We start from the raw sequence: 23,308 nt of genomic DNA, 5'->3' as shown, positions 1-23,308 counted from the left end.
CTGACTTCAGAGGAGACCCGGGCTGTCCCGTGTTTCCCCTGCATGTCCAGCTGCGGCCCCAGGACCCTATTTTCGCATCCTGACCGGATGCTCACCTTGTCCTCCACCTGCTTATCCTCAAAACGTGGCATGTTGGCGAAGCCTCAGACACAGGACATTGAATGACCAGTTGGTGGCAGCGGCAGGTATGGCCATGAGTGGCTTTTCTATGCCAGAGATAACACTTAGCGTGGCCCTAACAGCCATTTTGTGCATTGGATGACCCCGCCTGACTCGGGGCTGGCTCTGTGGGTGAGGGGGTGGCAGTTTGATTGGGACATAGTGACTTTCAGAGTCTGGAGGAAATCCAAGTAGAAATCTTGGAATGAGAAAAAGCACTTGTTTAGAAGGGGGGTCTAGACCACAGAGCGAGAGCTTTGGGTGCCATCAGCATATAGGTTTATTCATTTATTTATTCAATAGCATTTTATTGAGCATCTACATTGCCAACTGCTGAGAAAGGCTCAATGGTGTTCCCTCTCTGAGCTGACATTGAGGAGATATGTGTGTGTCTCAGGGGCAAATGAAGCCATAGGGGGTGGAGGGTGGGGTGAACTCTCCTCCAGGAGCTCGTGAGTCACGCAGAGTTGGCTGCAGAGAGCCATGCAGGGAGGCCTGACGGTGCCCGACTGCAGACGGGCAGAAACACACTCAGCTGCTCTGGCTTCCACAGGATCCACAGTGAGAAACAACAGACGCGTTTGTTTTCACCCATGGATCAGCGAGAGTAACATACACTGAGGCTGTGTGAACTCTTGTACATGCTTGGTAGAACTGTACATCGAGTAAGTGTTTTGGGAGACACTGTTTGGAAATGTGTCAAGAGCCAGAAAAAGTTATCTGTCTTTAGGTCCAGCTACTTTCTTTCAGGAGCTTAGGAATGTGCTATAACCTGTTATTTACTCACTAGAGGCCCGGTGCACGAAATTCGTGAACGGGGAGGGGGATGTCCATCAGCTCAGCCTGCACCCTCTCCAATCTGGGACCCTCGAGGGATGTCCGACTGCCTGTTTAAGCGCAATCCTGGTGGGATCAGGCCTAAACGGGCAGTCGGACATCCCTCTCACAATCCAGGACTGCTGGCTCCCAACTGCTCGCCTGCCTGCCTTCCTGATTGCCCCTAACCACTTCTGCCTGCCAGCCTGATCACCCCCTAACCATTCCCATGCCAGCCTGATTGATGCCTAACTGATCCCCTGCCAGCCTGTTTGCCCCTAACTGCCCTCCCCTGCAGGCCTGGTCACCCCCAACTTTCCTCCTCTGCCAGCCGGGTCACCCATAACTGCCCTCCCCTGGTGGCCTGATTGCCCACAACTGCCCTCACTTGGAGACCTGGTTTCTCCCAACTGACCTCCCTTGCTGACCATCTTGTGGTGGCCATCTTGTGTCCACATGGGGGCAGGATCTTTGACCACATGGGGGCAGCCATCTTGTGTATTGGAGTGATGGTCAATCTGCATATTATTCTTTTATTAGATAGGATAGAGGCCTGGTGCACAGGTGGGGGCCAGCTGGTTTGCCCTGAAGGGTGTCCTGGATCAGGGTGGGGGTTCCCTTGGGGCATGGGGCTGCCTGGGTGAGGGGCCTGTGGTGGTTTGCAGGCTGGCCACGCCTCCTGGTGACCCAAGCGGAGGCCCTGGTATCTGGGGTTTATTTATCTTCTACAATTGAAACTTTGTAGCCTGGAGCGGAGCCAAGCCTTCTGCTTGCTCCGTGGTGGCAGCCATTTCTGTTGGGGTTTATGTATCTTCTATAATTGAAACTTTGTAGCTTTAGGCGAGGCCTGGGCCGGCCAGGGTGTGTGGAAAGCTTGGCTTCCTCCATCGCCGCGGGCAACCCTAGCCTCCTGCTCTTTCCAGCTCCGTGGCTGCCGCCATTTCTGTTTGGTTTTATGTATCTTCTATAATTGAAACTTTGTAGCCTTGAGTGGAGGCCTAGGCTGGCAAGGGCAGGCGGAAAGCTTGGCTTCCTCCATTGCTGGGGAAACCCAAGCCTCCCTCCTGCTCTCTGTGGCGGTAGCCATCTTGGTTGTGTTTATTTGCATATTCACTCCTGATTGGCTGGTGGGCATGGTTTGTGGGTGTAGCAGAGTGATGGTTAATTTGCATATTACTCTTTTATTAGATAGGATGGATATGTGGACAGGCATTAACGTGCAGCTGCCGCTCGTGTTGGTGGTGGTGGTGAATAACGGAAACCACTGGGATGTGTAAGTGTACAGGGTTCGTTAGGCTAACGATCAATAGTGAAGACCCTCAGCAGCATAAAATATTCATGCGATGTTTTAGTGACAGAAAGGAAATTATAAAGGAATTTATTAAAAATGGATTGTGAGGCCCAGCCAGCGTGGCTCCGTGGTTGAGCATCGACCCATGAATCAACAGGTTACTGGTTTGATTCCCAGGTTGAGGCCTTGATCCCCAGTAAGGGGCGTGCAGGAGGCAGCCATTCAATGATGTTTCTTGATGTTTCTATCTCTCTATCTTCTCCCTTCCCTTCTCTCTAAAATCAATAAAACACATTAAAGATGGATTGAGAGGAGATATTTATGATTCTTAAAACAAACAAGAAACACGTTTCTAGAATAACTCTTGCAAAACAAGAAAAAGACAGGCAAGGAAAATGAGCAGAGGTTATGAATTGTCAGTTTGTAGAAGAGCAAATCCAAAAGGCTAACAGGCATGTAAAGATGATCAGGCTCATCAGCCTGTTAGAGAATTGCAAATTAAAATGACAGCAAGGGACCACTAGAAGCTAGAAAGGTGGGCAGTGCTAAGCAGGGTGCGGTGAGATGGCAGAGGGCCTTCACCTGCTCTGTGGGGCGTGTGGTCTGCTGCCAGCTTTCTGGAGGCATCTTAGCTGCTGCCACATAGTTGAACTGAGCAGGTATAGACCCTGACTAAGTATCCTGCTCCCGTGGTCAGAGCCAGAGCCAGCCACGTGCAGCCCCAGAGGGCCTGCATGGGGCTGAGGGGCAGGAGCAGTGTGGTACAGGAAGTTGAGGGTAATCTAGCCATCATCACTGCAGAGCGGCAAGTCAAATAGTCACGTGATGCCCACTTTGGAACATGGGCAGCAGCTAGAGGAAATGAGGTTGACAAACACAGCGCCACATGGCTAGGCCTGAAGATAGTGCTGAGTGCAACAGTGACCTGCAGAGAAGACGCAGGTCATTTGGGGAACTGAGATGTGTGCATCTAGGAGCCTCCCCGTGCAGGCTTCATAAGGACCCTGCCATCACGTAGGTGGACAGGGTGGGGAAGAAGGGAGTGGGCGTGCGAATGGAGGGCCAAGGAATAAATGAATAAACTAACAAAGCCAGAGAGGAGACTGGCCCAGGTCAGGGGTCAGGGAAGAGGCTGTGCTGGAACTGAGGAGTGTGAGGGGCCCCCACCCCTGACCTGTCTCTAAGGGTCAACCCAGAACAGGAAACAAATAACCCCTCCACCAGCCCCCAGCCAACCCACCAACAAAAGCAAAGGGGTTAATAAAACATGTTTGCTTCAACAGTATTATGAGTGTGTTCTTAGTAAGCTATATATTCACAGAAGCAGGACTATCTGCAGCCATTTTTCTGGGTGTGGCCAACCTTGATATTCTTCCCAATATTTTGTTCCTTCTCAGTGTTCAGTATTGTACTTACATGGCTTTGTAAAAAGGAAATGATTTCTGAAAGTGAAGTTTGACTAATAACTATGTGTGATAGAAGAGCCAGGGACCTATGGAGTTTTGTACATAAAGAATGAGAAAGTTTCAAAGAGGTGATGGTTAGTCTGTCTGGCCACATGATTCTGAGTTAACTGCCATGCCCGCCTGTGAAATAAAATAAAGCGTGAGGCCTCCTCCACAGCTGTAGCCCAGAGCAAAACGCTGGTGACCCCAATGTGGTGTCCACCCTGGCCCCCACCCTGTGAGCAGTGGTTGCTGTTTGCTGGCCGGGCTCCCGATGGACTCTGCATGGTGATGCTGTGGTTGGGGGGAGGGTTCCTTGCAGGGAGCCTGGACAGTCTGGGAGCTTCCTACACTCTTGACAAATGCACAGCAAACAAACCTTTCTGTGCTGAGTCAGTCATGGCAACTGAAAAGTCAACGACACAGACAAAAAGGCACCTTCTCAAGGTCACTATCTGTAGGTCAGTCGGGCTGGTGTGACTGCAGAGGTTGTTGCCCTGTGCCTCCTGCCCCGAGGTCTCCAGCTTGCACAACTCACTCCTGTTCACACTAAGAGAGGAGCACTTTCCAGTTAGGGTGGGGGTTCAAGAAGTCGTTTTGAGGACAAAGTCCTCTAAAAATATTGAGTGCGAACCAAATAATGCTGAGAATGAAGAAGCTATATCCTTTAGACACGTGGGGTGGAAGGAAGTTATAATTGAAGACACAGAATCACTTGCTTCTACAAATTCTGCTGAGATAATTTACACGCGTCTCTTCCATCAACTCAGTCTTTTGAAAGAGGAGCAGCACCAGGTAATAATAGAACAAGCTTTGATGTTAGAGTTTGCATCTCAGCTACACATCCAGCTGCTCATATGCCTCTGGCCCCGATGTTTTCTTACCATACAGAGAAAATCAGAATACCCATCTCATGCGAATCTGTGCAAAAAGCCCAGCCCATATTAGGCTGTCAATCTCTGTGGGTCACATCGGAATCTCTTTTTGAAATGCCTTCCTATTTTAGCCGGTTTCAGATTCTTAGAGGAACCAGCTTCAGTAGGAACTGGACTGAATGGCGCAGGACCGGTCCCACCGCCAGCTGCATCAGGAAGTGCTGTGACGGGACTTCTCATCTTTGTTTCTGTTCTGAATCCAGAGCAGTTTGCTGAGGCATGGAGGCAGAAGGTGTTCCAAAGGCTGAAGACGGAGCTGAGGATCCAGGTCCCAAAGCTGGCCAGCCTGATGCTGCTCAGTCTGACTCCCCTGCCGGAGTGCAGTCCCCGGGCCCCACGGCTCTCTGGGAGACGGTAGAGAGGAAGTTTCTGGAATATCAGCAGTTGGCTCATAGGAGCCCGGCCGACCGTCAGGAGAGCCTGCTGCGCTTTCTTCCACTGTTCCTAAAGGTCAGTATTGTTATTCTTGATGCTGCATCACCATACAGCGCTCTGGGGGTACTTGTGGAATGACTGGAAGCTGAAGTTGGTTGGTTTTCATATCATCGTAGTGGTCTCTGGCTGCTTAGAGGAGAAGGCTGTGCTATTCAATAACGAGTCAAGCGAGGCTCATCTCCAGGCTGGGGAGGGCTGGGGATGGGTGAACAGATGACTCTGGAGTGCTGTTATCCCTTTAGCTAAAGAGCTGTATTGTTCAGCCGTAGTCCCAGCGTGAAGCCAGAGAAGAGACCAGCTCCTCTGGGAGCTAGAAAAGGAGTCTGTGTCTGGAGATAGGAGTCACAGGATGACTGATCATCTCAAACACCAGTCATGCCAGCACCAGGGCCTCAAGTGCCAGAATACCAGATCGTGCCAACCGTGCAAACAGAGGTACAGTCTGTGGGAACATGCGGCAGTGCTCCCTCCCACAGCCACAGGCGCCGGGCGAGTCCACTGGGCCGGCGCTCTGGCTTGTGGCAGCTACTGGTGGCAGGTGGCAGCTGGTGGTGGCAGCTGGTGGTGGCAGCTGGTGACAGCTGGTGGTGGCAGCTGTGGTGGCAGGTAGCAGCTGGTGGTGGCAGCTGGTGGTGGCAGGTAGCAGCTGGTGGTGGCAGCTGGTGGTGGCACGGGCACAAGGGTTTTCCTTGTTGTCTTGGAACAGAGCTCCTGGAGGTGAGATCTGCCTCATGTTGACTCTACTGAAGACTATTGTACCGTTGGAAATGCATCTTTTATGAGGACTTAGTTTTTGCTTGACTATTGATTTTGAGTTATTATTAAAAAATACACCTCTAGTCAAAGAGCAGAGAATATGGGCTACTTTCACGCTGAAAATAGACTGAGACAGATCGGGCATAGGCAGGTTTTATTGGAAACCTCTTTGCTAATGTTTCATCTAACTTATTAACCAGAAATATTTAAGGATTTCCAAAGATGACTTAGGCATTGAACACTTAGGCATGTTCTTGGTAAAAAACACACACCACACATGCCAAGAAATTGTTCATTAAGTCATTGTTTTCCTCCCCGATTGGGACTTATTTACCCCATTCATCCCATTCCACAGGTTGGATAACTGGGACGCTGGGAATGTACTGGAAAGAAGGACTGGGCTAGAAGATGGCTCAGGTTTTATTTCTAGCCTCCCTGCCCTGACAGCCCCAGTGTTTGGGAGACAGCTCGGCCTCACTCAGTTTTCAGATCAGTGTTGCCTTCTGAAAGGAGCACCGTGAGCACGCAGCCCCCGCCCTCAGCGAGAGTCCCCAGCTGAGTGCGGGCTGGTCTGTGTGCTGTGTCTTTTCCCCCAGCCCGGAGCCTGGCTCTGATGAAAGTGCTCTGAGTCCGAGAGCCAGGGCTTGGCACTGGCTTGCCCTCCGGGTCGCTGATTTGAGAATTCCTTCATTTGTTGTACAAAAGTGTATGAAGCATCTAGACTCTGTCCCAGCACCTGGGCTATGAAAATAAAGGAGACAGAGTTTTCCCCTTATGGAGACTTCATCCAAAGCAGAGGATACTGAGTCACACCCAGAATGTGCTTTATTTGGCTTGTAGGGATTGAAAATAAATTACTGGCCATTTTTTTTTTTTCTTCAAAATAGAAAGCTTTCACCTGAAAATGAGATTTCCAGTTTCTCTGGAAAAACTGGAGCTGTAAAACCAACAGCTGCATGGAGATGGTTAGGGGCACCCCTCTTAGACAGAAGGCCTTGTTCCCTCAGTTCACCCCAGTGCCCCCGCCCTAACATCTGTCACCCAGTGCGCCTTCCTCACTTATGTCACCGGCTCTATAGGCCTCTGAGCTTGGACCCCACGGGCAGCACACAGTTTCCACTATAAGTGAACCTTGATATTGGTCCCTGTTTCCCAAACCTTGTCCTGGTAGTTGCAGGCATCATGGCCCATGCATTTGACCAAAGAGAAAGTTTCGAAATATTCCTGACCCTCAGCTTCTCATCTGTAAAGTGTAATGAATAGCACTTTGCCAGGAGACTGAGAGTGGATGAGATGATGATGGTGAAGTCCAGGGCACATGGAAGCAGACACCATCCCAATGACCTTCCCACCAGCTTCCAGGACGCTAACTCGCACATGCAGTCTGAGGCCTTGTCACCACGATTCCCCGAACCACGGACACCTGCCGTGCTCGGGGTCCCTGGAGTCCACCTCTGTGAACCCTGGAGAAGCAGGATATTACAGGCTTTTCATCATCTCTAAACATTGACATTCTTTTGTTAAGTCCACATGTCTACAAACACGTTATTTCCATTAAGTGCTGACTAAAGCCAGAGCCAGAGCCAGTGCCCTCAGGCTTCTTAATGAAAAGCTGGTGGTGGAAAGAAACAGGGAATGTAGGAGGTGTTCAGGTGTAGCGCAGGTAAAAGCTGAGCTGCAGATGAAGACAGAAAATAGCTACTGGAACACAGGTCCTTGTGTTCAGGCTTATAACCTCTCTCATCGGGGTTTTATATCCATAAGACAGTGTTCTTCAAGGTTATCTATGAAGACCTTGGAAATATCAGGACTTAAAGTTATGCCATGTCCTGTGGAATGTGGCTGCTGACCTCAAAGCCTTATGCATGTATTGGTTGTCATGGAAACCATGGCCCAAATGGGCTCAGAGACTCCTGAGCAGGTTTAAGAGAGTCCTGGAATACTTTGTTTGGGGGTCGCAATTCTCTATACCTGGCTCTTTTCATTTTGGGCCCAAGGAAAATTAAGATGATCTGGAATATTCTTTGTTCTAACACAATGAACACAAGAAATTTTTGAATTGTCGCCCGTACTCAGAAAGGGTTATGTCCCTGGGTAATGGAATCTTATCACACTGGGCCAGACTCTCTATCAGACACATCACTGAAGGGGTGGTCCATGTGCAGGCAGGGCTTTGGCAAAGGTCATGGTGAAGGTCATGTCTGCCCCACCTCAGGGGCCACCACTTGCCTGGACCTGGTAAGTCCTGAGATTTGACAGCTGGTGCCTTGTAGAGCCGACTCCCGAAATAACTCCCCAGAGGAGCTTCTGTGGCATCTTCTCCCCAAATAACTTCCCTTTAGCCTCTAGCTTTCCCTCATATCTGACTCCTCCAAACCCACAGCAAGGCCACTCATCCCTCCACCCCTGCCATTGTTTACAAGTACATCTGCATGAACTGTTAGGCAGGTACAAACATGGTTGGTTACACATTAAATTTAGTCCCAGTGTCTCATTGCCAGAGTTAAGAACAATTTAGTGTGTTAAGGAGTGAACCTACTCAGCATTTTTGTAAAAAGGAATTGCCAGGTGGAGACTCAGGGCACTGCAACCCCAGCAGGGAGCTGCCCCGAGGGGAGGAGTCAGACACCAAGTTTCCAGTGAGCTCTGAGGCTCCTCCACCTAGCCCATCACTCCCTGTGGGAGGTCATGGAGGAGGCCTCAGCTAGGGCTGCAGCTAGTAATACTCACCCAGTTTTAACTCAACCAGGCATTTGCTCAGTGTTTACAAGCCCTCACACTAACCCTGGGAAGTGAGTGCCATTTGTATCCCACTTTATAAAAGAGCAAGGAGAGGGTTAGAGATGTTACATAATGTGGCCAAGGTCACCCAGTTGTTAGTGGAGAGCAGCACATAGCCTGACCAGTCTGTGCAGGCCTGTGTCATGAGCCACTGGGCTCCCTCAGACAGTGCTGCAGAGCCGAGCAGAGCAGAGCAGATCATACCTGTTCTTTCCTCCCCTAGCCCACTGGAGAGGTCTCTGCCTGGCTAGTGCCTCCGCTTCCTTTGGGTACCAGAAGATGCTATCCCTCCACATAGGATGTGTGGGTTGCTGCCTCCAGGTGCAGTCTCAGAGGAGGGTGGCTGCCTCCAGGTGCAGTCTCAGAGGAGGGTGGCTGCCTCCAGGTGCAGTCTCAGAGGAGGGTGGCTGCCTCCAGGTGCAGTCTCAGAGGAGGGTGGCTGCCTCCAGGTGCAGACTCAGAGGAGGTTTGTTGCCTCACACAGGAAACAGCACAGAGCCAGCGCCTTCTCAGTGGGCCAAGCAGTGCTTTCAGGAAGGGTGAACCGGACTGCCATTCTTTTCCTGCCAAGGGCCTTGAGCTTTGTTCTTCAAGAACCTTTCCCATCTGGACTGCTGACCTGGAGGAGAAGGCATTCCCCTGGCCAGCATGGACAGGTCCTGCTGGCTTTCAGTCGAGTTTGCTCTGAGGCAAAGGGAACCACTGCAGGTCCTCATGGTGCATAGAGATATCTATATATATAAAAGCCCAAGCGACCGACCAGTCGACCAGTTGCTATGACGCATACTGACCACCAGGAGGCAGGTGCTCAACGCAGGAGCTGCCCCCTGGTGGTCAGTGAACTACCACAGCCAACCTCCTGTGGCCAGTCAACCATCCACGGTCCCTCCCCATCGGCTCCAATCAGGGGGCCGGCCAGCCAACCTCCCGCAGTCCCTCCACCTGGCTAGCCGCCCCCCCTCCCCGATTGGCCTCAATCACCAGCCAGGCTGAGGGACCCCACCCATGCACGAATTTGTGCACAAGGCCTCTAGTTCCATAATAATAGCCATGGGGGAGCTAGAGCTGTAGATGCACTTGTAGGAGACAGTTCTTAGAATACATGCTTTGAGAGAGAGAGCAGATGGTGAGCTAGGGAATTCTCAGCAATTAGTGTAAAATTCCTCACTGCCTGAGACAGACAACAGGGGCTGGAACAACCTGGAGAAAATAAAAGGAGTCTGTGGATATGAGTGCTGCAGATGAGTTCACACAGCTGCCTTTGAGAGGCAGCACCGCGTCCCTTCCCGTGACTCCATGTGGGTTTGTGATGGCATGGCTAATGGAATAAAGAAGAAGTGACATTTCCAGACCCCGAGAGACTTGTAGCTTCTTCTGTCACTTGGAATACTCATTCTTAGAACCCTGCTGCCATGTTGTGAGGAAGTCCAAGCAGCCCCACGTACAAACCTACGTGGAGGGGAACCAAAGCCCCTGGTCTTGCAGCCACACTCACTGCCCACAGGCAGCACCACCTCGCCAGCCCTGTGAGTGCCCCGTCTTGGAAGCGGGTCCCTCTGCCCCTGTCAGCTGCCCCAGCTGACTGAGGCAGAGAAATTACTGCCTGCTGAGCTCTGCCCAAATTGCAGGCCCTTGACCCAAATATATGATTGCTGTTATTTAAGCCACTCAATTCTGGGGTGGTTTGTGATATAGATGAGCAGAACAGTGGGCAACATGAGGATGAATATATTCATTTCTTAGTGTGGAGTGATTGTACTTGGAAGGGAGAATGTGTGTGCATGTGCATGTGTGTATGTGTGTGTGCACACATGTGCACATATGCAGGCACATGTTCTTAGGTTAACTGCCTGGCCAGGGGTGCTGAGTTCATGCCATTAAGTGTGGTTAGTCATTCTCATGGAAACCAAGCATAGACCCAACTGCCCATGGATGAGAGGTAAGTAACATCAAGGGTAATAACAAGGATGACCAACAATTATTTCCAAGTGTGGTGTCCAGAGAGGATGGTGAGGGTCAGCACCCCTCCTTGTCCATCCTGAGTCTACCCCCTCAGAGCGGGGCCTGTGGCATGATTTATTCCCATTTTGGGAAAACAGCATTTTGGTTGTGCTAACAAAATGTTAGTGCATCACTTTTTTTACTCACAAAGGAGAGAGTAACCGTCGCACTAGCAGGGACACTCATGTCAGGTCTTGAAAGTGTTTTGAGCCATAAAGACCAGACCACCCAGGCGTGAGGCAGAAGCAGTAGGGACAGGGAACCCACAGGCTGCCTGCATTCCAAAGCAGGTTCTCCCATCTCCTAGGCAGCGCTTGTTCTTCCTTGTTTTCCACAGGGCAGCATCGTTTCCTCCCTCTTCTTTCCACGTGAGGGGGCAGTGCGAGACATGGTGATGCCGCTTAGATAATGTGAGCAAATGGAAGGTTTTTAAAATATTGAGCAATATTCTCCCAGCATGCAAGTCCCAGTTTGAGAAAAAAAATTTAGGTCCTTTAGAAGTTGCCTTAACTCTTTGGGGTCTCCAGGGTATCATACAGTAAGTGACTGCCTCCGGGCAGAACAGCACCCCAGTGGCCTGAACGAGTTAAGGCGGCTCCCAGAAGTGCCCCCTGAGTCCCAGGAAGCAGTGGGGCCCGGGGGATCTGGCTGCGGGTACAATTACTGTTCAGCTCACTGGGGCCCAATTTGCTTTATTGTAGCGCTGCCTGCAGTCCCACTGCTCCGAGATGCTCTGATGCTTCTGAGTCAATTGCCTGCAAGTGGTCTTTGAGGGGTTTGCTAGCGCAGGGAGGAGGGACAGGGCTGGCTAGGAAGACAGATTTCTCCTTCCTGAGGAGGAAAATGATCTTACCACAGAAGTTCCCAGTCAAAGGACTGACTTTTCCTTTTAGGGATTAAAGTTTCTGAGCGCTAGCTGGTCCCCAGGTGGGAGCCATACGTTTCTTAGCCGTGCACATGCTACTTAGAATGTGTGAGGTGAACCCGCTCCTCACGCTGAGGGTCTGCTGGTGCTCGGGGCTTCCGCTGGCGCAGCTCCGGGTTCTGTAATGTGGGAGCTATAATAATGCTGACCTCAGAGGGTTGTTGTGAGGATTCATGGAAACAACGCAGGTAAGTGTTTAGGCCAGCGTCTGGCTCAAGACCAGCACACAATGCATTTGTCCATCACTGCAGATTGTGGGTTTCATAGCCATGTGCTCCCTTATCCAATATTTGTTGAAGATCTACTATGTGCAGCAGTGCTTGGCATTTATCCAGCATTTTTATAGTCTTAGCACGGTTCTGATGGAATTCTTTTTTATTTACAGAGGAAAGAGGCAACTTCGTTTATGGGCAGAAAATAAAAAAACATTTTCAGATGCAAAGTTTTTTTAAAAACAAAATAAATACTCAAGTACTCACTGCTCAACATAAAGTGAATTGCACATTTCAGATAGACTAAAGCCGCTGTGCACGCGCTCAGGTGCCCACTCACCCGCCCTCCTCCCACGGAAGCCCTGCCTGCTGGTCACAGGAGTACATGCATATCCTGGATATGCTCACCTCCTAACACGCTTCCGCAATGGGCTTTCTCCATCCACATTCTTGTTCTGGGGCTTATCTGCACTGACACTGCGCTATTTTCAGTGCTGTGTAGTGCCCTTATGTACTAGTAAATATGCCATAAATTATTCATTCGTGGTCCTACTGGTGAGCATTAAGTTTTTCACGATCACGAGTAATGCTGCAGCCATACCTCCTGTCCGCGCTTCCATGTGCACAGGTGCCAGCCTTTCCGCAGGGGACACACCTGGGAGGGGAGGGCTGGGGTGGAGGACATGCGCCCTTTAACTTTCTCGAGCTGGTCAGCTGCTTCTTCAGAGAGGTTCCTCCGCACACCGCTCCCCCAGCAGAGCAGGGCCTCCGGGCCCCTCACCTTCACCCACACACTGCCAGGCTTCCCACTTTGACCAACTTGAAAAGTGTGATATAACTCATTGAGGCTTTCATTTGCATTTTCCCAATTATGAGTAATTTGCCATTTATTTTATCTTTTATTAATGACCTGTTTCATTGGCCTGTTTTTTAAAAATCAGGCTGTTTGTCTTTACCTTATAAATTTGTAGTGGTCTGGATATTATTGCTTTGTCAGTTCTATGCATTGCAAATATTTCCTACTAAACTCCTCATTTTGTAAATAGCATCTTTTAATATAGAGAGGATTTTAGAAGGTTTTTGCTTTTTAACAACTACAGTATCTGTAGCAAGGAAACACATTGAAATGATTTCTCTTCGGAATTTGATGCGAATTCACCTTAAGTAGAAGGAGGATCTCAGTTTAAAAAACTCGGTCAGGTCTTTAGGCAGGAATATAACTTATATGGCTAGTGAATGAGTACAGTGAATGGAAGTCCAGCAAACTGCATGTTATAGCGGCCACTAGTGACCAGGAATACCCACAGTGCCCTACCTTCCTGGTGAGCACCAGGGTTGGGGAATTCCTGAACTCAAGTCCTGGCATAGGACTAGTCCCTCCTCTCTGACTGTGCCCTGGGGGAGTCTCCTCCCAGGACTAGGCCCTCCTCTCTGACTGTGCCCTGGGGAGTCTCCTCCCAGGACTAGGCCCTCCTCTCTGACTGTGCCCTGGGGGAGTCTCCTCCCAGGACTAGGCCCTCCTCTCTGACTGTACCCTGGGGGAGTCTCCTCCTTCCAGGACTAGTCCCTCCTCTCTGACTGTGCCCTGGGGAGTCTCCTCCCAGGACTAGGCCCTCCTCTCTGACTGTGCCCTGGGGAGTCTCCTCCCAGGACTAGGCCCTCCTCTCTGACTGTGCCCTGGGGGAGTCTCCTCCCAGGACTAGTCCCTCCTCTCTGACTGTGCCCTGGGGGAGTCTCCTCCCAGGACTAGGCCCTCCTCTCTGACTGTGCCCTGGGGGAGTCTCCTCCTTCCAGGAATAGTCCCTCCTCTCTGACTGTGCCCTGGGGAGTCTCCTCCCAGGACTAGTCCCTCCTCTCTGACTGTGCCCTGGGGGAGTCTCCTCCTTTCAGGAATAGTCCCTCCTCTCTGACTGTGCCTTGGGGGAGTCTCCTCCTTCCAGGACTAGTCCCTCCTCTCTGACTGTGCCCTGGGGGAGTCTCCTCCTTCCAGGACTAGTCCCTCCTCTCTGACTGTGCCCTGGGGAGTCTCCTCCCAGGACTAGTCCCTCCTCTCTGACTGTGCCCTGGGGGAGTCTCCTCCTTCCAGGACTAGTCCCTCCTCTCTGACTGTGCCCTGGGGAGTCTCCTCCCATGACTAGTCCCTCCTCTCTGACTGTGCCCTGGGGGAGTCTCCTCCTTCCAGGACTAGTCCCTCCTCTCTGACTGTGCCCTGGGGGAGTCTCCTCCCAGGACTAGGCCCTCCTCTCTGACTGTGCCCTGGGGGAGTCTCCTCCCAGGACTAGTCCCTCCTCTCTGACTGTGCCCTGGGGGAGTCTCCTCCTTCCAGGACTAGGCTCTCCTCTCTGACTGTGCCCTGGTGGAGTCTCCTCCCAGGACTAGTCCCTCCTCTCTGACTGTGCCCTGGGGGAGTCTCCTCCCAGGACTAGTCCCTCCTCTCTGACTGTGCCCTGGGGGAGTCTCCTCCTTCCAGGACTAGTCCTTCCTCTCTGACTGTGCCGTGGGGGAGTCTCCTCCCAGGACTAGGCCCTCCTCTCTGACTGTGCCCTGGGGGAGTCTCCTCCTCCCAGGACTAGGCCCTCCTCTCTGACTGTGCCCTGGGGGAGTCTCCTCCCAGGACTAGTCCCTCCTCTCTGACTGTGCCCTGGGGGAGTCTCCTACTCCCAGGACTAGGCCCTCCTCTCTGACTGTGCCCTGGGGGAGTCTCCTCCCAGGACTAGTCCCTCCTCTCTGACTGTGCCCTGGGGGAGTCTCCTCCTCCCAGGACTAGTCCCTCCTCTCTGACTGTGCCCTGGGGGAGTCTCCTCCCAGGAATAGTCCCTCCTCTCTGACTGTGCCCTGGGGGAGTCTCCTCCCAGGACTAGGCCCTCCTCTCTGACTGTGCCCTGGGGGAGTCTCCTCCCAGGACTAGTCCCTCCTCTCTGACTGTGCCCTGGGGAGTCTCCTCCTCCCAGGACTAGTCCCTCCTCTCTGACTGTGCCCTGGGGACTCTCCTCCTCCCAGGACTAGGCCCTCCTCTCTGACTGTGCCCTGGGGGAGTCTCCTCCACCCAGGAATAGTCTTTCCTCTCTGACTGTCCCCTGAGGGAGTCTCCTCCCAAGAATAGTCCCTCCTCTCTGACTGTGCCCTGGGGAGTCTCCTCCTACCAGGACTAGGCCCTCCTCTCTGACTGTGCCCTGGGGAGTCTCCTCCCAGGACTAGTCCCTCCTCTCTGACTGTGCCCTGGGGGAGTCTCCTCCTCCCAGGACTAGGCCCTCCTCTCTGACTGTGCCCTGGGGAGTCTCCTCCCAGGACTAGTCCCTCCTCTCTGACTGTGCCCTGGGGGAGTCTCCTCCTTCCAGGACTAGTCCCTCCTCTCTGACTGTGCCCTGGGGGAGTCTCCTCCCAGGACTAGTCCCTCCTCTCTGACTGTGCCCTGGGGAGTCTCCTCCCAGGACTAGGCCCTCCTCTCTGACTGTGCCCTGGGGGAGTCTCCTCCTCCCAGGACTAGGCCCTCCTCTCTGACTGTGCCCTGGGGGAGTCTCCTCCTCCCAGGACTAGTCCCTCCTCTCTGACTGTGCCCTGGGGGAGTCTCCTCCTCCCAGGACTAGTCCCTCCTCTCTGACTGTGCCCTGGGGAGTCTCCTCCCAGGACTAGTCCCTCCTCTCTGACTGTGCCCTGGGGGAGTCTCCTCCTCCCAGGACTAGTCCCTCCTCTCTGACTGTGCCCTGGGGGAGTCTCCTCCTTCCAGGACTAGTCCCTCCTCTCTGACTGTGCCCTGGGGGAGTCTCCTCCTCCCAGGACTAGTCCCTCCTCTCTGACTGTGCCCTGGGGGAGTCTCCTCCTCCCAGGACTAGTCCCTCCTCTCTGACTGTGCCCTGGGGGAGTCTCCTCCTTCCAGGACTAGTCCCTCCTCTCTGACTGTGCCCTGGGGGAGTCTCCTCCTTCCAGGAATAGTCCCACCTCTCTGACTGTGCCCTGGGGGAGTCTCCTCCTTTCAGGAATAGTCCCTCCTCTCTGACTGTGCCCTGGGGAGTCTCCTCCCAGGACTAGTCCCTCCTCTCTGACTGTGCCCTGGGGGAGTCTCCTCCTTCCAGGAATAGTCCCTCCTCTCTGACTGTGCCCTGGGGGAGTCTCCTCCTCCCAGGACTAGTCCCTCCTCTCTGACTGTGCCCTGGGGGAGTCTCCTCCTTCCAGGAATAGTCCCTCCTCTCTGACTGTGCCCTGGGGGAGTCTCCTCCTCCCAGGACTAGGCCCTCCTCTCTGACTGTGCCCTGGGGGAGTCTCCTCCTTCCAGGACTAGTCCCTCCTCTCTGACTGTGCCCTGGGGGAGTCTCCTCCTCCCAGGACTAGGCCCTCCTCTCTGACTGTGCCCTGGGGGAGTCTCCTCCTTCCAGGACTAGTCCCTCCTCTCTGACTGTGCCCTGGGGGAGTCTCCTCCTTCCAGGAATAGTCCCTCCTCTCTGACTGTGCCCTGGGGGAGTCTCCTCCTTCCAGGACTAGTCCCTCCTCTCTGACTGTGCCCTGGGGGAGTCTCCTCCTTCCAGGAATAGTCCCTCCTCTCTGACTGTGCCCTGGGGGAGTCTCCTCCTCCCAGGACTAGGCCCTCCTCTCTGACTGTGCCCTGGGGGAGTCTCCTCCTTCCAGGACTAGTCCCTCCTCTCTGACTGTGCCCTGGGGGAGTCTCCTCCTTCCAGGAATAGTCCCTCCTCTCTGACTGTGCCTTGGGGGAGTCTCCTCCTTCCAGGACTAGTCCCTCCTCTCTGACTGTGCCCTGGGGGAGTCTCCTCCTTCCAGGAATAGTCCCTCCTCTCTGACTGTGCCCTGGGGGAGTCTCCTCCTCCCAGGACTAGGCCCTCCTCTCTGACTGTGCCCTGGGGGAGTCTCCTCCCAGGAATAGTCCCTCCTCTCTGACTGTGCCCTGGGGAGTCTCCTACTCCCAGGACTAGGCCCTCCTTTCTGACTGTGCCCTGGGGGAGTCTCTTCCTCCCAGGACTAGTCCCTCCTCTCTGACTGTGCCCTGGGGGTGTCTCCTCCTCCCAGGACTAGTCCCTCCTCTCTGACTGTGCCCTGGGGGAGTCTCCTCCCAGGACTAGGCCCTCCTCTCTGACTGTGCCCTGGGGGAGTCTCCTCCCAGGAATAGTCCCTCCTCTCTGACTGTGCCCTGGGGAGTCTCCTCCTCCCAGGACTAGGCCCTCCTCTCTGACTGTGCCCTGGGGGAGTCTCCTCCCAGGAATAGTCCCTCCTCTCTGACTGTGCTTTGGGGACTCTCCTCCTCCCAGGACTGGTGAACTGGGCCTGTGACTACACAGCAGGAAGGGCAAAGACGGGGTGGAAGAGTCAATCTAGAAACAGGATAACTAGGGAAACCAGGGGAAATTCAGAAAAGAGGAGCATCAGTGGACACAGTACCTGATGGGGTGAGGAAGGCGAGGGAGAGGGGGCCTAGAGACTCTCTTGGAGTTTCCCAAGAGGGCAGCTGGATGACTGGCCAGGCCCCTCTGAGAGAGGAGATGCATCGGGTTCGAGGCACTGCATTCGGTGATGCATGTCTGAGGTTTAAGGAGTGAGAGTTCGTGGGTTGGAGCCCAGCAGAGAGCTGGGGATTCGCAGGCATAAGGGCGGGGATGTAGTGGGAAGGGGAAGGCGGGGGCAGTAGCCTTTGGATGCACCGGGGAAGCCTTGAGCCTTTGGTGAGGGGTGGCAGGGAGAGAGGGAGGTGACACTCGGGCCCTGCTCTGTAGCTGTGACATCTCTGACCAAGCTGTTGTGTGTGTTCAGGCCTGGGAATGCTCCGTGGGGATCATCTGCTTTCCCAGTCTGCATGGGCTGGCCGGGGAAGTGTCCAGCCAGCTCGCCCAGGAGATCCAGAAGGTGCTGGTGGGAAAGCCTGCAGGTGAGTGCAGAGCTGCCCTGGGCCCTGTGGGAGCAGCACGCTCGAAGACCTCCAGGCCCTGCTCTGTCCTTCTGCTTTCTAGTTAGTCAGCGAAGTGCCTTCCAAAGAGACCATGGGCCCAGTTCTGCCACCGAGTCCCTTGGGAACAAGGGAAAGGCTAGCAGAGCAGGGAAGGGGACGTAGGGAACTGCTGCTCCTGGGAGGGACACACACACACACACACACACACACACACACACACACACACACACGGCGGGGGCTCTGGGAGGAAGTGCTGGGATAGAAGGCACCTGAGTATTCAGTGGAGAGCTTGATCCAGACAAGACCCCGGGTCAGAGCATGTGTTTTGCTGTGGGTCCCTGACTCACAGTCTTCCAGGCATGGAGCTGGAGGCCAGGGCTGTGGAGGGAGCTCCGGGCAGGGTGGCCTGAGCCTGGTGCGGACACAGGAGCCCCTGTGATGGAGGGGCTGTGATAGAGAGAGTGGGGTGTGGGAAGTCTATCATGAGGAACTTGTTCCTATTACTTGGCAATGGGAGCCACTGATGGTTGATGAACAGGGAAGACGCATGGTAAGGGCGGGCCTCCAAGGAGAGGGATCTGGCAGAGTGTGAGAGTGGGTACAGGTCAGGGGAGGGCAGCAAGCGGAAGTCCCCTAAAGGTGCGAAGGTAGATCTCATGGCGGGGAGGCAAGTGGAGAGCAAACTGGTGAGCAAGTCCCTGCATCACCTGCTGACACTTTCCTCTTGTCTGCTGTCAGAGCAAGCGCGGGCAGCCGCCGGGGAGCTGCTGCGCTGGAAGCAGGATGCACACCAGGACGGCTACCTGCTCCTGAAGTCGGCCTTCGTGCTCTCGGGGACGGACTCGGTAAGTGCCGGGAACCACGGCCTGGCCTCCTCACCACCAGGCGGCAGGCCTCAGCTCAGGGCAGGGCGTGTCTCCCAGCGCCTTTCTTCCCCCCGAGAGGGCTTCTCCTTTCTCCGCCCTGCCTCCCCTCTGCCGTAGGGACGGCTTCTGAAATTCTGGGATTCTGGTCTGAATCCTGCCTTGTCATTGACTGCCGTGACCCTGAGCACATGCGGCACTCGCTGTGACAGATGCGGCTGATTTGAGAGTTGGGGACAGTAGCGCCTCAGTGTTGGGGCCGCTGAGATTGCAGGGCTGGCGTCCTGGCACCGAGTCTGCCATGGTGTGTGTGGCTGCAGCCTGTCGGACCCAGGGCTGTGCTCTGAGCCACTGCTCAGTTCTGCCTGCTGTGAATCTCAGAGGGAAGGAGCACACCCGTAGGCGCTGGCCATGCATGCTCACCCAGAGGCAATGCTTGAAGGAGGCCTCCGCCTTCCCAGCCCACCCGCACCCGACCTGGCAGTGCCCATGGCCACGGCCATGTCCTCCCACTGTGAAGAGGGGCCTGGTCCTCCTCCCCGAGTGGTCTGCTGAGGCTGGTGTCCTGGCAGCTTGGCCATCAGCAGAAATGGCCCGAGGCCCCTTGCAGGGCAGGCCCGAGATGCCCTGGCCTGCCGGCTGCTGGAGCACCCACTGTGGGGGGTCTAGCATGCGGCACCGGGAACCGCAGGCGAGCAGAGCGTGGCTGCTGCCCTCAGTCCAGGTGACACAGGCATCGCCAGAGCCTTAGTGGCAGTGTGTGGTGAGAGCAGCAGGCTGCAGTGTTAGCCAGGGAGGGCCGCCTGGCTTTCCCCGTGGGAGCGGGAGCCCTGCCGGCCCAGTGGCCAGGCGGCCACAGCATGGAGCAGGCCTCCGCTCCCAGGAAGGGCTGCTTTCAGCTGAGCAGTAACACCGACCTGAAGATGGCTTTCCGCTGGAGCAGCCAGACCCGGAGCTGAGAGAGTGAGCAGCTGCCTTGGGGAGCCCGTGGAGCAGGGGCGGGGAGAGCTGCCTGAGGGGCCGCCACAGAGCCAGGCGTCCAGGGAGGCGGGCCTTGCCTGCCCCAGGAGCCTTTAGGGCAGGGGGCCCAGCACCGCATGATACTCCTGGTTCTGGCCTGTCCTCCTTTCTGTTTTCCTAACTGTGTGGACAGCATGCTTTAGATGAACCCCACGTGTGCACACACACACACACATGCACACGCATGGGTGCGCACACTGAGATGGCAGCCACAGTGATCCAGGTGGAGCACGTGAAAAAGGGCCTGAGCGCCGCACACACAGGCTGGTCCCTGCCAGCATCCGGGTCCTCTCCTCTGTCTGCAGCTCTGGGTCTGGTCTTCCCGGTGGGCCAGTGAGGTTGGATCTAACAAGGGGATCAAGGGCCCTGTCGGCCCTTCACTCAGTTACGTGCACTTGGTATCAGCCACGCCCTCCTGACTGAGTCCCAGTGTCCACATGAGGGGAGCCCACCGCCAGCTCTGCTCCAGCCCCTCCCTCACTCCCTCCCTCCCTCCCCCCCCTCCCTTCCTCTTACCTACTGTCCACCTTAGGAAAGATGTGCTGTCTACTGAGCACACGTCGTCCACTTTCCCTAATCTTCAGTCGCCCAGGTAGGCCTATGACTGTCCCCATTCTCACTGGAGGATGTGTCGCCCAGAGAGAGGAGGTGACTCACCCTCCTCCCACGCCCACACCACACAGGCCGACAGCGTGGCCTGGCCTGGGGCAGTGGCGGCCTCGGTCACGGCCCTGCTTGTCCCTTGCAGGAGGCACTGGGCAGAGTTGCTGCGTCGGGGCTCCCAGCCCTGCTCCTGCAGTGTCTATACCTCTTCTTCGTCTTTCCTCTGGAAGAGGACAAGCATTCGGAGGACGATGTTCAAGTTCAGAGGATGTTTGTGCAGGTGAGTGAGAGGTGGGCTGAGCCCCTCTGGCCTGAGGCCGAGCTCTGCCTCTGGGAGCTGCTCTCTGCTCAAGGCCCAGCTCACCCCCTGCCCCACGTTCTGCAAACGCGAGAGGCCTAGGCATTGGGAGGACGGATTTTCCTCTTGTGCCTCTGTATCCCTCCCTGCTCCCCTTGCTCTTTCCCAGAAACGTGAGTGCCTTCTCCACTTGGCTCACCAGCTCCTTCTCCAGTCTGCGTTCCTGGGTCCTGTCAGCCCTCGCCTGCATCTGGAACCTTCTGTCGCTGCCACTTCCCCTCTGAGATGCGCTTGCTAACTGCACTTGCATAACTAACTAGCCAATGTGTTCTCGGCAGTTGCCATGGCCCTTGTGCCTTGGTCTCTCATCTGCCACCTCCTCCGTCCCGGGATGCATGCAGTGCTGTGCGCCTAGCTCTGTACAAACACAGGAAACATGAGCTCAGGGGCGGGTGGGGCCCTGGGAATCTGGCTCCCCAGTTCACGCTCAGTGGGCTCCTCACCACCGGCAATGCCACCTTCTCCCTCCTCCCAGAAGCCATCTCAGGCCACTGAATAGCAAGTGCGATTTCCTCTTGTCATTGCCCTGACAGCAGCAGCAACTTTCCACATAATGCTCCCCTCAGTCCTCTGCCCCGCACCGACAAGTCCTGCTCTCCGTCTTCTGGGACCACCCTCCACGGAAACACCGCTGCCCCTCTGCCCCTGGTGAGGGCGGGGAGCAGGGCTGTGTCTCACTCATGGCTGTGTGTCCAGGGTCTGGGCAGTGTCTCCCAGAGCAGGTGCTAGACCATTTGGGGATTTCCAAGTGCAGCTGCCTATTGAGCACCTGCATTCAGATGAACACCCATCTCAGACTCATCCTCAAGCCAGAGGCGTTGCTGCCAGAGGCATCAGCAGGTCTGCGGCTTATCCGAACACTGCCTGTAGAAAACCCTGGAAATACAGGCCCATTCGCCCGGATGTAACCATATCCCACATGTGACCGGGACACAGTGCTGGGCACGTGGACACATCTTTATCCTGTGGCTTCCACATGCCCTTCAGGGAGGGAGCACGGCCCCGTCTTCACAGTGTTGTCCGCGGATGCTGAGAATGCGCACCCCAGCACTAGGCCACGCCTGCATTCATCAGGGTTGTCCTCATTTCATTCCACAAAACGTATGAAGTTCCTCCCGGATGCGGCTCTGTGCCAGACGACAGATTCCTGAGCTGGCACAGTCCCCTCAGAGAGGGGACAGGAAGGCGTGGAAGCGAGTGGGGGACAGTCGCATGAATAAACCAGCATGTCCACTGCCTTTGGTGCTCTGCAGGAAAAGGCGAGGGCAAAGGCAGGACTGGGGAGTAAGGCCCCGGGGACTGACTGACAGGAGCAGAGAGGAGGCTGTTCTGAGGGAATGGCATTGAGGGCGGTTGGAGTGGAGCTGTGACGGGAAGGGGGAGCAAGCAGCAGATGGTCATCTGAGCCAAGGGCGCGGCCACACCCACGTGCAGGGTCTATAACCAGTCCTGGGTGCCTGGCTGGCCTCCATCCCTGTGCCGAGGGCCTGCATTCAGTGGCAGGAGTTTCTGTACCTGCTGAACTGGGAGCAGGTCCTGTTAGACCAGCAAGAGCCCAAGAGAGAGGAGGCAAGGTGAGTCCCTGCATGTGACTCTTCCCATGTGCATAGGCAGTGCCCCAAGTCCACAGGAGACTGGGTTGGTGGGACAAGGGCCCCAGGTCGGAGGTTACAGGACAACGCACATGGCTGTGTGGAGAAGTAGGGCATGAATGCTAACCAGGGGTTCAGGATACATCTTGCTTTTCATTTTATTTTATTATTATTATTTAAATATATTTTTATTGATTTCAGAGAGGAAGTTAGAGGGAGAGACAGATAGAAACATCAATGATGAGAGAGAATCATTGATCGGCTGCGTCCTGCATGACTCCTACAACCCAGGATCAATCCTGCAACCCAGACACGTACCCTAAGAATTAAACCTTGACCTCCTGGTCCATAGGTCGACACTCAGCCACTGAGCCACACTGGCCAGGCTGCACCTTGCTTTTCAAGTAGCACAGGGCCCTGTTAATGCTGTACTTGGATGGTCGATGCCTTTTTCCTTGCATTTCTATATAAAAAGTCACCCATCCAAGTCCAGCACTTCTTCGTTATCCCAACTTGGAAAGAGTAACTACTGCCTTTACAGCGGGTAAGAGTTCAGACAGCCCGAGCCCTCACCCTTTGCTGGTGGCGCTGGTGACCATGCTGGTCTGGGCAGAGGCTGACAACATACAAAGCCATCTCCGTGCTGACACGTGCCCCCAGTGCTCTGCAAAAGTAGAAGCAAGCCCAATGCAGCAAGGAGGCTCTAATCGGTCTTCCTGGTCTTCCTCCTTCTTTCTTGCAGATGTTGCTCAACATCTGCAGCGAGTCTCAGGGGCTGGAGGGCCTCCTCGCAGGGAATGAGCTCCAGGCGCTGCTGATTGCCACCACCTGCCTCCGGGAGCACAGCTGCTGCTTCTGGAAGGAGCCCACCTTCTGCGTGCTGAGAGCCATCTCCCAGGCCCAGGACCTCAGCGTCATCCAGTACCTGCAGGGTAGGTCCCCGGGACCCACTGCCCACAGCAAGTCCCTGTCATGCTCTTGCAGCATCAGGGTAGATTTCTGGGACCAACAATGAGAAGGGCAAACAGGTTTTCATGGATGCCCAGCTGGGCCAGTAGCTGACCCTGTATTGCTTGGTTCCATTCATGAAAGTGCTTTTGTTGTTCATTTGGATGCTCCATTGGCAGAGGGGGAAGGGGATTCCATTCGCTGCTCACATACTGTCAAACAGAGACTGTGCCCGGCCCATCCCTATGTTATCCCATCTGTTTCTTGGAGATGAA

At 54.7% G+C, this 23,308-nt stretch overlaps 1 protein-coding gene across 1 annotated transcript in view; it reads left to right on the top strand.

Moving 5' to 3' along the window:
• Nucleotides 1-4,865: 4,865 nt before the first annotated feature.
• Nucleotides 4,866-23,308, top strand: part of WDFY4 (WDFY family member 4) — a gene marked incomplete at its 5' end in the record, with an annotated part of 233,604 nt that continues 215,161 nt past the window's right edge. The window contains 5 exons of the mRNA XM_080688457.1: nt 4,866-5,096; nt 17,514-17,628; nt 18,388-18,494; nt 20,281-20,415; nt 22,828-23,017. Of these exons, the coding sequence (XP_080544583.1) occupies nt 4,866-5,096; nt 17,514-17,628; nt 18,388-18,494; nt 20,281-20,415; nt 22,828-23,017 (778 nt within the window). The remainder of the gene's footprint in view (nt 5,097-17,513; nt 17,629-18,387; nt 18,495-20,280; nt 20,416-22,827; nt 23,018-23,308) is intronic.

The sequence above is a fragment of the Plecotus auritus genome (genome assembly GCF_963455305.1).
Source record: "Plecotus auritus genome assembly, chromosome: 9".
In the NCBI taxonomy this organism is placed as follows: Eukaryota; Metazoa; Chordata; class Mammalia; order Chiroptera; family Vespertilionidae; genus Plecotus; species Plecotus auritus.
Note: the sequence above shows the minus strand (reverse complement) of the source record. Positions and strands in the feature narration are given on the sequence as shown.